The sequence below is a fragment of the Gigantopelta aegis genome, chromosome 15 (assembly GCF_016097555.1).
Source record: "Gigantopelta aegis isolate Gae_Host chromosome 15, Gae_host_genome, whole genome shotgun sequence".
In the NCBI taxonomy this organism is placed as follows: Eukaryota; Metazoa; Mollusca; class Gastropoda; order Neomphalida; family Peltospiridae; genus Gigantopelta; species Gigantopelta aegis.
Window position 1 is genome coordinate 28,316,531 of NC_054713.1, and position 13,666 is coordinate 28,330,196.

The following is a 13,666-nucleotide window of genomic DNA, read 5'->3' on the forward strand; positions in this document are numbered from 1 at the left end:
AATGATAACTAAACGTTTGATTTGGGTAGGGCTGGTGATGAGTATAGGATGTGTGTATATGGGGGTGGGTGGGGTGACGGGGTTCATTCTTAGAAACATGCATTTGCTCTTCTGGTTATGTTTACAATGCTAATTCAGTTCAAAAGCGTTAGAAAACAATGGATTTACGTCATGATCACTTCGACTGGTTTCGATAAAGCCAAAACGACCCAACACGCAAACGTGAAAAGTACTTTTTTTTTTTTTACGGTATTAAGTTTTCTTGTGTCTATGCGTGCGGTTTCAAATCAAATATTGCAATTATGTATAATACCACTTTCGTGTGATTTGTTTGGCTCTTAAAAGAGCCGCCATCAAGAGACGTCTGATTTTGTAGTCTGCATTTATTCCATTTCTTCATCTTCGGATTCCGATTCGGGGGAGACGACTGCCACCCGCAGACTCAACTCTGCGACAGTTTCGGCTTTCCAGCAAGCATACTCGTAGTACGAGTTCCGCACTCCCTCTACTGTTGCCATCTTCAGTCGCAAGTTGTATCAGAATCACTTGTGGTTTTCGATTCTCGCTTTGTCATAGCGAAGCTGGAGGTCTTCTAGCCTGTTGTTAAGCAAGACGATCTGCTCACAGGCTCGTCTGAAACGATTCTCCGTTTCGTAGATTTCGGCGTATAGATTGAATTTCTCAATGATATTGAATTGCAGTATCGTAATTTCAAAAATAAAATGTACAGAGAAAAGAAAAACACCCACTTTATATTCCTTTTGACACGCACTAATACTCAGTGTCACGTCGATAATATACAGACCGGACACAAATCCAGACCACTCAAGTGCCAGTCAATTAGTTGATCTAATTAACATGACATAATTAGTGCAATCAGAGTAACGGACTGGTACCGTTGGGACAAGCTTAACATTAATTTAATCAAAGTCGCCGTAAAACAACAGTACTCATTAAAAATAATAAATAATAAAATAGATATACATAAGTATATTAAAATATAACTTTTCATTAATAGAAAAACAAATCATCACTACAGAACCGGGTGTTCCCTCGAGGTCAACCATTTAAGAACTAACAAGGACCGACATTGTTTTACTTTAGGGTGGGGGTGAGGTTAGATGGAGTGGGAGTGATAACCCACACTATGTATGTGTGTATGTATGTATGTATGTATGTATGAATGTATGCATGAATGTATGCATCTGTGTAAGATTTTATAAAAGTTAATACAGATTTGTGTTTTTTAAAGGTTTGTTGGGGGAGGGAGGAGGGGAAGGGGGTGCATTGGGTTTTGTTTGATTTGTTCGATGGACAGGTGGAATGGCGTTCGGATGGGCTTTTTGGATAGTTTGGGTATTTCATTGAATTACGAGACGAAACATGACTCTGTTGGGTGTTTTCCTGTTCATTCCACAGCATTATGGTCTCGCTACACAGATACCACCTGTCACTGATATACATGTTAAATAGCCCAATTTCAAATGAAGATTGCTAATAGAACGGGTTCTTGTTAGCGCTAACACCGTACAGCATTGCGAACATATTTTACAAATTCATTTATTTTCACTCCAAAATTGCCAACATTTACGTCTCAGTGTTTTGCTATATAAGCGCACCTAGCTTTAGTACCGGTCCGAACAGGTGGTGCAGCAACCGATTCACACCGACCCCTTGTTTCGCTCTGCACCAGTGTCTTAAGCACTCTATACACAATATTACAAAATAACATGGGCAAAATCCAGTCAGAGGATTTACCATTGAAAATATTAGACGTGAATATATGAACTACAATATAGGTCACAATTGGGAACTATAGTGTGCCGTGATTAATGAACTCTCGGCTGAAAGTGAACTGTGCAGTGAGACCTATAGCATGGGCCTTCACGTACCACGGCTTTGATGTACCAGTAGTGGGGCACTGGTAGGGTCTAAAACAACCCAAGAAAAAAACTGTCGAGTTCATATCCTATAGGACATCTCGCCTAAGAATAGTCCTTTACCCACTACGCTCAACTTCGCCTTTGTGTCACAATAACAGAATGATATGTAATTATTTCATTCTTGAAAATGAACTTTGGCTTCTACAGGATAAACAACGATCTAAGAGTTGTGGTACACTGGTTGGAAAAGGACCCAAAATAAAACCAAAATAAAACCAACAAAAAACAAGGGGAAAAGACCCCGCCATCGATTTCGTATCCTACAAGATACCGCGCCACAGACGACCACTCTACCCACTAAGCTTAACATTGACATTATGTTTTAATGACAAATGACGTCACGCAATTGTTTGACGCTTGAAAGTGAACTTTAGCTTCGATGGCTTAAACTACGATGTAAGAGAATAAATATAGTTGGGACGGGGAAAACAACAAATAACAACAACAACAACAACAAAACAACCTTGAGTTCCTATCGTACAATACCTGAGGTCTCAGGTGAGCGATCTACCCACTAGGCTGAACAAAGCCCATATGATACAATAACAAATGACGTCACGCAATTGTTTCACGCTTGGACACAAAGTTTGTCTTCTACAGCGTAAATTTATAAAACATATGTTTGGAACGGACGAAAACAAAACCATCGAGTTCATATCCTATAGGTAGTACTAAAACAAATAACGTCCGGCTGGGTCCTGCAGGTACGAGTTTTAGCCACATATGTTACTATTGTCGTCAATGGGATTTGATTTGGTAGTATACATCCTATAAGATATCTCGCCTGGACGTCGGTTCTACCCATAATGCCCAACTTCACCTTTATATCACAGTAAAAAAAAATGATATCATGCAATTGTTTTACTCTTCAAAACGAACTTTGTCTTCTTCAGGATAAACAACGATCTAAGAATTGTGGTACACTGGTTGGAAAAGGACACGAAAAACAACAAAAACGAAAAACAAAAAACAAACAAAAACAAAAACAAAAAAAGAAACCATCGATTTCGTATCTTTCAAGATACCGCGCCAGAGGCGACTACTCTACCCACTAACCTTAACGTTGCCATTATGTTTTAATGACAAATGACGTCACACAATTGTTTGACGCTTGAAAATGAACTTTAGCTTCGATGGCATAAACAACGATGTAAGAAAATATACATAGTGGGGACGGGATCCCCCTCAACAATAACTAGAAACCCTTGAGTTCCTACCTTACAATCCATCAGGCCTCAGGTGACCGATCTACCAACTAGGTTGGACAATGCACATAAGATACAATAACAAATGACATCATCCAATTATTTCACGCTTGGAGAGAAAGCTTGGTTTCTACAGCGTAAACAACGATTTAATAAAACAAATATGTTTGGAACGGGTGAAAACAAAACGCTCGAGTTCATATCCTACAACACATTGCGCCTAAGGTGAGCGCTCTACCTACTAACTTTAATATCGGCGTTACATTACAATATTTTTCGCTTCAGCCAGTGCACCACGACTGGTATATAAAAGGCTGTGGTATGTGTTATCCTGTCTATGGGATGGTGAATATAAAAGATGCCTTGCTACTTAGGGACAAATGTAGTGGGTTTCCTCTCTAAGACTATATTTCAAAATTACCATATGTTTGACATCCAATAGCCGATGATTAATAAACCAACGTGGTCTAGTGGTGTCGTTAAACAAAACAAACTTGAAACTTTTTATTACATTACCATAAAAAATGACGTCACACAATTGTTTGACGCTTGGAAAGGAGGTGTCCGTTTTCACAGCGTAAACAACGATCTAAAAAAGCTAGATAAATATATGATTGCAAATATCTTTGTGTACTTTTTTGTTTGCGAGCGTGAGTGCGAGCTTGCCTGCGTGCCGGCAGATGTATGTGGGTGTTTTTTTTGTTTTTAATGAGCTGAGATGTCATTAAATAAACATCCCTTTTGCTTCCGTATTTCATTTACCCAACACAAAATGATAACTAAACGTTTGAATTGGGTAGGGCTGGTGATGAGTATAGGATGTGTGTACATGGGAGTGGGTGGGGTGACGGTTTTTTTCTTCTTAGAAACATGCATTTGCTCTTCTGCTTATGTTTAGAATGCTAATTCAGTTCAAAAGCGTTAGAAAACAATGGATTTACATCATGATCACTTTGACTGGTTTCCACAAAGCCAAAACGATCCAACACGCAAACATGAATAGTATTTGTTTACGGTATTAAGTTTGCTTGTGTCTATACGTGCGGTTTAAAATCAAATATTGCAATTATGTATAATACCACTTTCGTGTGATTTGTTTGGCTCTTAAAAGAGCCGCCATCAAGAGGCGTCTGATTTTGTAGTCTGCATTTATTCCATTTCTTCATCTTCGGATTCCGATTCGGGGGAGACGACTGCCACCCGCAGACTCAACTCTGCGACAGTTTCGGCTTTCCAGCAAGCATACTCGTAGTACGAGTTCCGGACTCCCTCTACTGTTGCCATCTTCAGTCGCAAGTTGTAACGAAATGACTTGTTGTTGTCGATTCTCGCTTTATCATAGCAAAGTTGGAGGTGTTCTAGCCTGTTGTTAAGCAAGACGATCTGCTCCCAGGCTCGTCTGAAACGATTCTCCGTTTCGTAGAGTTCGGCGTATATTGAATTGCAGTATCGTAATTTCAAAAATAAAATGTACAGAGAATAGAAAAACACCCACTTTATATTCCTTATAACACGCACTAATACTCAATGTCACGTCAACAATATACAGACCGGACACAAATCCAGACCACTCAAGTGCTAGTCAATTAGTTGATCTAATTAACACCCTGCAATTTAACGTGGGTTTCAATGGCAGATGACATCTGTGTAATGAGATCATATTGTAAAACATGAACTTACTGTTTATTCCAACAAATATAAGTTTAGCAAGCCAAAATAAAAATGTACTAGTGTAGCATCCTTATAAAAGGTAATTTCATCGATGTGGACTGGAGCCAAGCTTATCGGGGCCCTATTTGGGTAAATATTGTAAACATGTCATTTTTATTTATTTTTTAATTTTAATTTTAATTTTATTTTTTAGGGGTGTGTGTGTCAAAATGTGTATTCTAGTGTTCTTACATGTAATATATAAATTGATCTGAGTGTCTAACAATGAGTTTCTCATTGTAAAATGTCAAAATTCAAGGTCACAAGGTCAATCAATATCCAAATTCACCCTAATTTCTGTGATTTTGTGCATAATGATTTTTTTCTAATGTACAGTCTTAGTGACAAACAGTTTTGATGGTATTGTTAATATATAACATAGTATTCTACTATAAAAGTAGACATTTTATGTGCCATTAATAATGTGTGGATCTTCATGTTGAAATACATGTATACAGAAAATCGCAGGATTTCAACACTTCATTATGAAACAATTGTTGCCCATAGCAACAATTGATGAAAACTAATATTTTTAATGAACTAACTAGATAATTAGCTTCTTTGTATGTTCCCTATATCAGAACTACCAACAAGGTCATACATTACCATATAGCGGCTGTTTGTTTGATGGCCATCTATTGTGTGGATGACCAAGGAGTAACAATGTGATATGAAGTTTTATTGGATGGTATGGTGCATCTATCTTTTGGTGTATTGTTTAGAGTTCATAAGTTACACTGGTCTAGTATAGGTTTTCATGGTGTAAATGACCAAAATTATCAAACTGACTTAAAACCAAGTTTGACAAAATCTGTTACTAGACTTTAAGGTCTCACTACACAGATCACTTCCGGGTGAGAGTTCATTCATCACGGTCCACTATAGTTCCTAATTGTGAGACATGTTATGGTTCACATAATCACTTCTAGGAAATGGTGAAGAATTAAAACAATATGTATGTTTAATGGTAATCCTTCTGGCTGTATTTTGCCCATGTTATTTTGTAATATTGTGCATCGACCTTTGGGGACATGGGCATATAGCGTAAGAGACAGCCGGAGTGAATCGGTTAACGAACCACCTGTTCAGACCGTCATGACCATCAACATCATCACCATTATCAAACCAGTAGATTTTGTGGCTGTGGTGGTGTAACAGCATCCCACATACCAGCAATGCCTACATTTTCAGAATTCTTCAATTGTCATGACCTTTTGACCTCTAGTGACCTCATTAAATATGACTTACACTATATTAGTGTATTCTACTAATAAGTTTCTAAAGAACAAAGGCAATAATAGTATCTATTGAGCATTTACTAATCTGAAATTGAACTATCTTCGTGTAATACACATATTTACTAATTTGTTCAATTATCATGACCTTTTGACCTTTGGTGACCTCATATTTGCACAATGCTTATTGCATTACACAGAGGGCTCTCATATAAACCATTTGAGGGGTCTTGTGCTGTTCTACGACCTTTGGTTACATAGTTATAGCAATTTTCATTGCTCACCCCCCTAAATCTTTCTTCCATATTTAGTCATGGAGGCTGTGATCTTTGAACGTCATTTTCTGTTATTGCCGGGTTACAGAAAGTCTACCCTCACTTTTCTATCTACTCACGTGGTGTACTTAAAGAAAATGAAGAGTAACTTAGGGGACATTTCATGCACACGCAATCCCCCCCACCACCCCCCAAGCCACTGGACTATTATAGCAATGTTAAGCATAGTGGGTAGATTGGTCGACTGTGGCGAGGTATCTTGTAGGATACGAAATCGATGAGTTTGGGGGAGGGGGGGGGGGGGGGGCGTAGTGGGTTTGTTTTTAGTGCAAATGCATGTTTCTAAGAAGGAACCCCCTCCCCTCCCCACCACCTATATAGAAACATCCTATACTCATCACCAGCTGGCCCAAACCAATTGAAACGTTTAGTTATCATCTTGTGTTGGGTAAATGAAATACGGAAACAAAAGGGATGTTTATTTAATGGCATCTCAGCTAAATAAAAACAAAACAAAACCCACATACATCTGCCCGACCGCACGCACACACACATATACGTACGTGCAATCATATATTGGTTGTTGTTGTTGTTGTAGTTTTTTTGGTGTTTTTTTATATATCGTTGTTTACGCTGTGTAGGGGAAAGTCATTTGCGATTGTATCGTATGGACATTGTTCAGCCTAGCGGGTAGATAGCTCGACTGAGGCCTGATGCATTGTACGATGGGAAGTCAAGGCAGTGACACCATAATACTGTTGAATTAACAAGAAGAAACAAAAACAAAACAGTCATATATGTTTTATCTCGTAATTAAACGAGGTACCTAAAATATCTCAAGGTATGGTCTTGCCAGAACATTTTCAATTCCAGGTGTTGAAATACAGCATGTGCAGCATTCTGAAATGAGTATCAGGAAAGTGGGATGGGAGAGGGGGGAGGGGGACATGGTCCCGCTTTTTTGTGGCCCCTGTGTTCGACAGTTCAAGAGCAGTGTTTACTGTTTAAATATTTGTAATTTACGTTTATACTTCAATATCTAGGATTATACTGACTGGATGCGGCACGTGCGTGTGGCCAGATTAAAAGAAATCGAAATACATAAGTTTTAATGAGAACGTCTAGACTGGATGCGTGCGGTGGGCGTGTGGCATGTGGCCAACCGCAGTGAAATAATCGTATATGGTGTATATATTCCGAAAACACAAGCCGCAAACCGAATCAGACTCAACAATGGGTCTGCACGGACGCGTCGTATTCAATCTATATGAGGCTTTATGTAGAAGAATCTTGTACTCAATGATACTGTGCCATTTTAATCCATTCTTCTACCCATTCCATGCTCTTTATATTGCTATACATATATCCACTGTTTCTTGTATTTTCTTTATTCGTTGGGGGTGGGGGGTCGGGGGGGGGGGGGGAGCGGGCGGGACGTAGCCCAGTGGTAAAGCGCTCGCTTGAGGCGCGGTCGGTTTGGGATCGATACCCGTCGGTGGCCCATTGGGCTATTTCTCGTTTCAGACAGTGCACCACGACTGGTATATCAAAGGCCGTGGTATGTGCTATCCTGTCTGTGGGAAAGTTGATGTAAAAAAATCCCTTGTTGCATTATAAAACTAATGTAGCGGATTTCTTCTGATGACTATGTGTCAGAATTACCAAATGTTTGACATCCAATAGCAGATGATTAATTAATCAATGTGCCAGGCCTCCCAGACCTCCTATATTTCCTATATTTTTATAGGATCCTATAAAACTCCTATATTGAGATTCATTTCCTATATTTCCTATATTTGACTTGATTGTTTGTCAAAATGCCGATGCATAAAATATGTTACTGAGTTACATTCGCAGTGAAAGGAAATTCAGAAGATGCTTTGCATGTGCACCAACTTTCAAATAATCCTGGATATCGGCATGGACTGCTGGCAAGCCTTGGTATATATTTCTTCAAGATTGAAAATTAACATGAAAACCATGGTCGCCAGCAGGGCCAGTTGAAGAAAACATTCTCAAATTCAACTAGCCCTCCAATTTAACTGTACAGCTAAAATGAAAACTAAAATGTTCTTTGTTGAATAATAACCATATATATAGTCTGTTTGCGTCAAAAGGAAACCGATGAATTGGCATGTAACTTCATAACGAATGAAGTTAAAATTCATATTAGAAACATATTAAATTAAGTTTTAAACCCATACCAACCCAAATCACATTTAATGGGGAAAAAAATAGTCCAGTATAAATAAAAGTTACTTTAAAAGTTACCATTAAATGATACAGATTAAATATAATTTTTAATACAGGTATACGAAAAAAAATGCTAGAACAGCCAAGGTATGCAGCTTCACTTGTATTGTCTCTGAAATAATCGATAATGCATATACAAACAGATTAAAGGTAGAACTGCGTGCATTTTAGTATATTAGTCTGGGAATGACAGTCTTCTTTGTGAACCTGTAGAGAAGTGGTTCAATATGGAGAACTCTACAGTAAAAGATTTCCCTGGGAGTGGCTGTCCTCCTACAGATGAGGCACTAGATAAAGAGTCATGGAATCAACCACTATTTTGCCAAATAACCCAATCGACTGCACTGTGCAGAGATACTCCCCTGATATCATTTTACGGTTTTGTCGTTCAGAAAGAAAGAAAGAAATGTTTTATTTAACGACGCACTCAACACATTTTATTTACGGTTATATGGCGTCAGACATATGGTTAAGGATCACACAGATTTTGAGAGGAAACCCGCTGTCGCCACTACATGGGCTACTCTTCCGATTAGCAGGAAGGGATCTTTTTTTTGCGCTTCCCACAGGCAGGATAGCACAAACCATGGCCTTTGTTGAACCAGTTATGGATCACTGGTCGGTGCAAGTGGTTTACACCTACCCATTGAGCCTTGCGGAGCACTCACTCAGGTTTTGGAGTCGGTATCTAGATTAAAAATCCAATGCCTCGACTGGGATCCGAACCCAGTGCCTACCAGCCTGTAGACCGATGGCCTGCCACGACGCCACCGAGGCCGGTTTTGTCGTTCAGATTACCTTGGATTTATCCTATGCACTTTTATAAATATATATTGTTTTTATTTACACTTAATTTTTTACCCCCCAAAAACGTTATTTCAGATGATATGGGTTTACAGTTTAATAAATTAATATGTTTTTATATGAATTTTATCTTTAAACCTACATGCCTGCTCCTTAACCATATGTCCGACGCCATATAACCGTGAATAAAATGTGTTGAGTGCATCGTTAAATAAAACATTTCCTTTAAGCCTACATGCCAGTTAACTGACTTTTGAAATAATCCATGTAGTAATGGAACATTTCATTGTTAGTACAAGATAAAATTTGATTTTGTCCCAGAATAATATAAGCTAATTACATATGATTAATTTGTACCATAACATTGAATATTGTCAAAAAGTAGGTCTACTAAGTAATTATGGTGTATCCAGTCCATTAAACCGACAACTTCACAAAACACCCAAAACATGATGTGTCTGCAATACGTTTTGAGCTATATTTTTTTAAAGCCGCGGACCAAAATCGCAGTCTAGTCAGTCTGGCATTGTCAAAACATAGAACATGTTCTATAGTGTTGTTTGTTGCCAGATCTGTAGTTCGCGCCAGCACAAAAGCGCTGTGTTTTTTCCACATTCGATTCAGTTTCAGTGCGTTTATTTTTCACCTGGAACCATACTCGCCAGACCCTAAAATCGATGTTCGCCCAACGGACTACCTTTGTAAAATTCATAGTCGCCCTTAGTCTATAAAGGGCGACTGCTAATTTTTAACTCTGTTTGTTGAGATAGTAGATGGTATCTTGTGTACATATGCAAGGTATATTAGTGATGTAAATGTCTTTAGAAACCGTGTAAAATGCCTATAATCATGATAATCTGTCAAAATTTTCCTATAATACTCCTATATTTGACCTCAAAATTCCTATAAAACTCCTATATTTTGGTATGCAAATTCCTATATTTCCTATATTTTAATGTGTAAAAGTGGCTGAGAGGCCTGATGTGCTCTAGTGGTGTCGTTAAACAAAACTAAATTTTTATTCGCTAGACTACCTTACACCCACCGTCTGTGACACGGATTCCTTGCTTCTTATACTGCTACATATATCCACTGTTTCTTGACATTTTCGTTATTCGCTAGAATACCTTACACCCCTGTCGGTGGGATGGTGCATATAAAAGATCATTTGCTGCTAATGAAAAAAATGTAGCGGGTTTTCTCTCTAAGACTATATGTCAAAATGACCAAATGTTTGATATCCAATAGCCGATGATTAATAAATCAATGTGCTCTAGTGGTGTCGTTAAACAAAACAAACTTTAAACTTTAAACCATCCTGTGCAGTATTGATTCCTTGCTCAGTATACTGCTACATATCCATTGTTTCTAATAAAATGTGTTGAGTGCGTCGTTAAATAAAACATTTCCTTCCTTCCATTGTTTCTTTTAAATAACTAGGTGAAAAGAGTTCTCGACAAGAATCCAGAATGTATTTATCCCTATAATGCTTTATAAATATTTAAATCATGTTAAATATGATAAATATCTGCATACATACATACACGCGCGCACACGCGCACACATTAATATTATTTCAGCCCATATTCGATATTTATTGTATACGGACCCGAACCGATGGTTTTTCGGGCGTTAACAACATTTTAATTTTATTTCGTGATAAGCAATAATTCACAAACGTCTTCAATAAGTATAAGTCGGATGTTGACAGAATTTTGGGGTAGATAGAATAATTAATAATGGAATTATTAACATTCCTATTGCGTAACCTCCCATTGTCATCCCCCCCCCACAACTTGTAAACAGGGCTATTTTTGCGAGATCTCGGTAGCGGGATATAGCTCAGTGGTAGAGCATTCGCTTGAGGGGGTGATGGGTTGCGGGATCGATCGTCCTCTATGGACTGGGGTTTCCCCGTTCCAACCAGCGCCTCATGACTGTTACACCAAAGGCCGTAGTATGTAGTAGCCTTCCTGTGCGAAAGTGCATATTTGTTTCGGTAATAGTTGCCTATGTTGCGGCAGTAGGTTTCTTCTCTTTCGCCAACTCGAATAGATGACGAAATAATCGCATGTTAGACACTAAAAAACAGCCTGTAATATTTTTTACTTCATGTTCTGTGGTTTCGTTGAACAACAATTTCCATTGCTTCTTGGTGATCACTAATCTTTATCCTGCCTTTCATTAATTTAACTTTTATTTTTGTGATTATATCCAATTGATGTTGAAGCACGTTGTCTTGGACATACACCGTGGCTATCTGGGCTGACAGTCCAGGTCAGTGGGTTAGTGGTTAGTGAGAAAGAAGTCGGCGTAGTTTCCGTACCCCTACCCAATGAGTCGTTAAATCTCGCTCTGGGAGGGAGCCGGTACCGGGTTGCGAACCCAGTACCTACAGACCTCTCTGTATTCATTAGAGTACTGTCTTCTCTTGTGCTGATTACTAATTATCTACGGTCGGTTTTACAACGATCGAGAACAACGATTTCAGTTCCAAACGTCTTTATTCATCTTTGGAATGCAAGAAAAATATCACATTTCTCTTTAACGATAATTGTTTTTATTTTTTGGCTTTTAGAGCAAATTTCGTACTAACACTTTACAATAAATCAGAATGACAAGAACATACAGTTTTAATATAGTTTTAATATAGGTAAAATTTCGAAATTGTGAATTAGATTTGAGATTTTCCATACAGTCCAGAAAGGTTTCAGTTTACCATAAGATGCTTATCCTAAGAGAGAAAAGATGGATCCGGTAGTTCCGCTCCCCGCAGTGCTGCCCGCACCCCCCGCTCCGCCGACACCGCCCAAAACGCCACCGGGTCTAGATCCCCCAGCTGGTCCTTGACCTCCAAAAGCGCCACCTGGTGCCTGTCCGCCAAAAGCGCCACCTGGTGCCTGTCCGCCAAAAGCGCCACCTGGTGCCTGTCCGCCAAAAGCGCCACCTGGCCTTTGTCCACCAAAAGCTCCCCCTGGTTGCCCTCCGAAATTGCCACCTGGCCTAGATCCTCCAGCTGGTCCTTGAGCTCCAAAAGCGCCACCTGGCCTCTGCCCACCAAAAGCGCCCCCTGGTTGCCCTCCGAAAGCGCCACCTGGCCTTTGTCCACCAAAAGCGCCCCCTGGTTGCCCTCCGAAAGCGCCACCTGGTTGTCCACCAAATGCGCCACCTTGCTGCTGTCCACCAAATGCGCCACCTTGCTGTTGTCCACCAAATGCGCGACCTTGCTGTTGTCCACCAAAAGCGCCCCCTGGTTGCCCTCCGAAAGCGCCACCTGGTTGTCCACCAAATGCGCCACCTTGCTGTTGTCCACCAAATGCGCGACCTTGCTGTTGTCCACCGAAGCCGTTACCTGGTGCCTGCCTGCCAATTCTGTTATTTGGGTTAAAACCTCCGTTCATACCGGGCATACCCGGATTTCCACCAAACTGATTATTTCCACCAAACTGATTATTTCCACCAAATTGGTTATTTCCACCAAACTGGTTGTTTCCAGGAAATTGATTATTTCCAGGAAATTGATTATTTCCAGGAAATTGATTATTTCTACCAAATGGGTTATTTCCACCAAACTGGTTGTTTCCACCAAATTGATTATTTCTAGGAAATTGATTAGTTCCCGGAAATTGATTATTTCCACCAAACTGGTTATTTCCACCAAATAGGTTATTTCTGCTAAACGGGTTCCTTCCACCAAATTGGTTATTTCCACCAAATTGGTTGTTTGGACCAAACGGGCTGTTCATGCCTAACTGATTCATCTGTCCAAACTGATTATTTCCAAACTGGTTGGAGAACTGATTCATCGGTCGCCGCCCTCTGGGCGAGGCCCGCGAACGAGGGCGAGACTGCCCTCCAAAGGGGTCTCGAAAACTGGTTCCCGTGGCTCCGGGGAACAGCTCGTCGATGGACGATATGTCTCTGTCGAAGGTGGCGAAAGGTCTGTCCAGGTCATAGCCGCCTTCCAGTCGGTTGAGGAACGCCTTCTCGCTCACGAAGTCAGACACTGACTTGGATCCAGAGCCCGTCCCATTTCCCGCGGGACCGTTCGGCTGTCTGTTCACGGACGACTGGCCGTTTAATACATCCAGTTTCTGCACCAGCCCGTCAAACTCCTTCTTCAGGTCACGCTGTTTGGAACCTGCAAAGACCAAAGAAAGAAATGTTTTATTTAACGACGCACTCAACACATTTTATTTACGGCTATATGGCGTCAGACATATGGTTAAGGACCACACAGA

General features: G+C 39.9%; 1 protein-coding gene across 1 annotated transcript in view; it reads right to left on the reverse strand.

Annotated features, from left to right (window-relative positions):
• Positions 1 to 11,910: 11,910 nt before the first annotated feature.
• LOC121390527 (glutenin, high molecular weight subunit DX5-like) overlaps positions 11,911 to 13,666 on the reverse strand; it is a 29,364-nt gene continuing 27,608 nt past the window's right edge. The window contains exon 4 of the mRNA XM_041522361.1: positions 11,911 to 13,566. Coding sequence (XP_041378295.1) covers positions 12,155 to 13,566 — 1,412 coding nt within the window. The 3' untranslated portion in view covers positions 11,911 to 12,154. The remainder of the gene's footprint in view (positions 13,567 to 13,666) is intronic.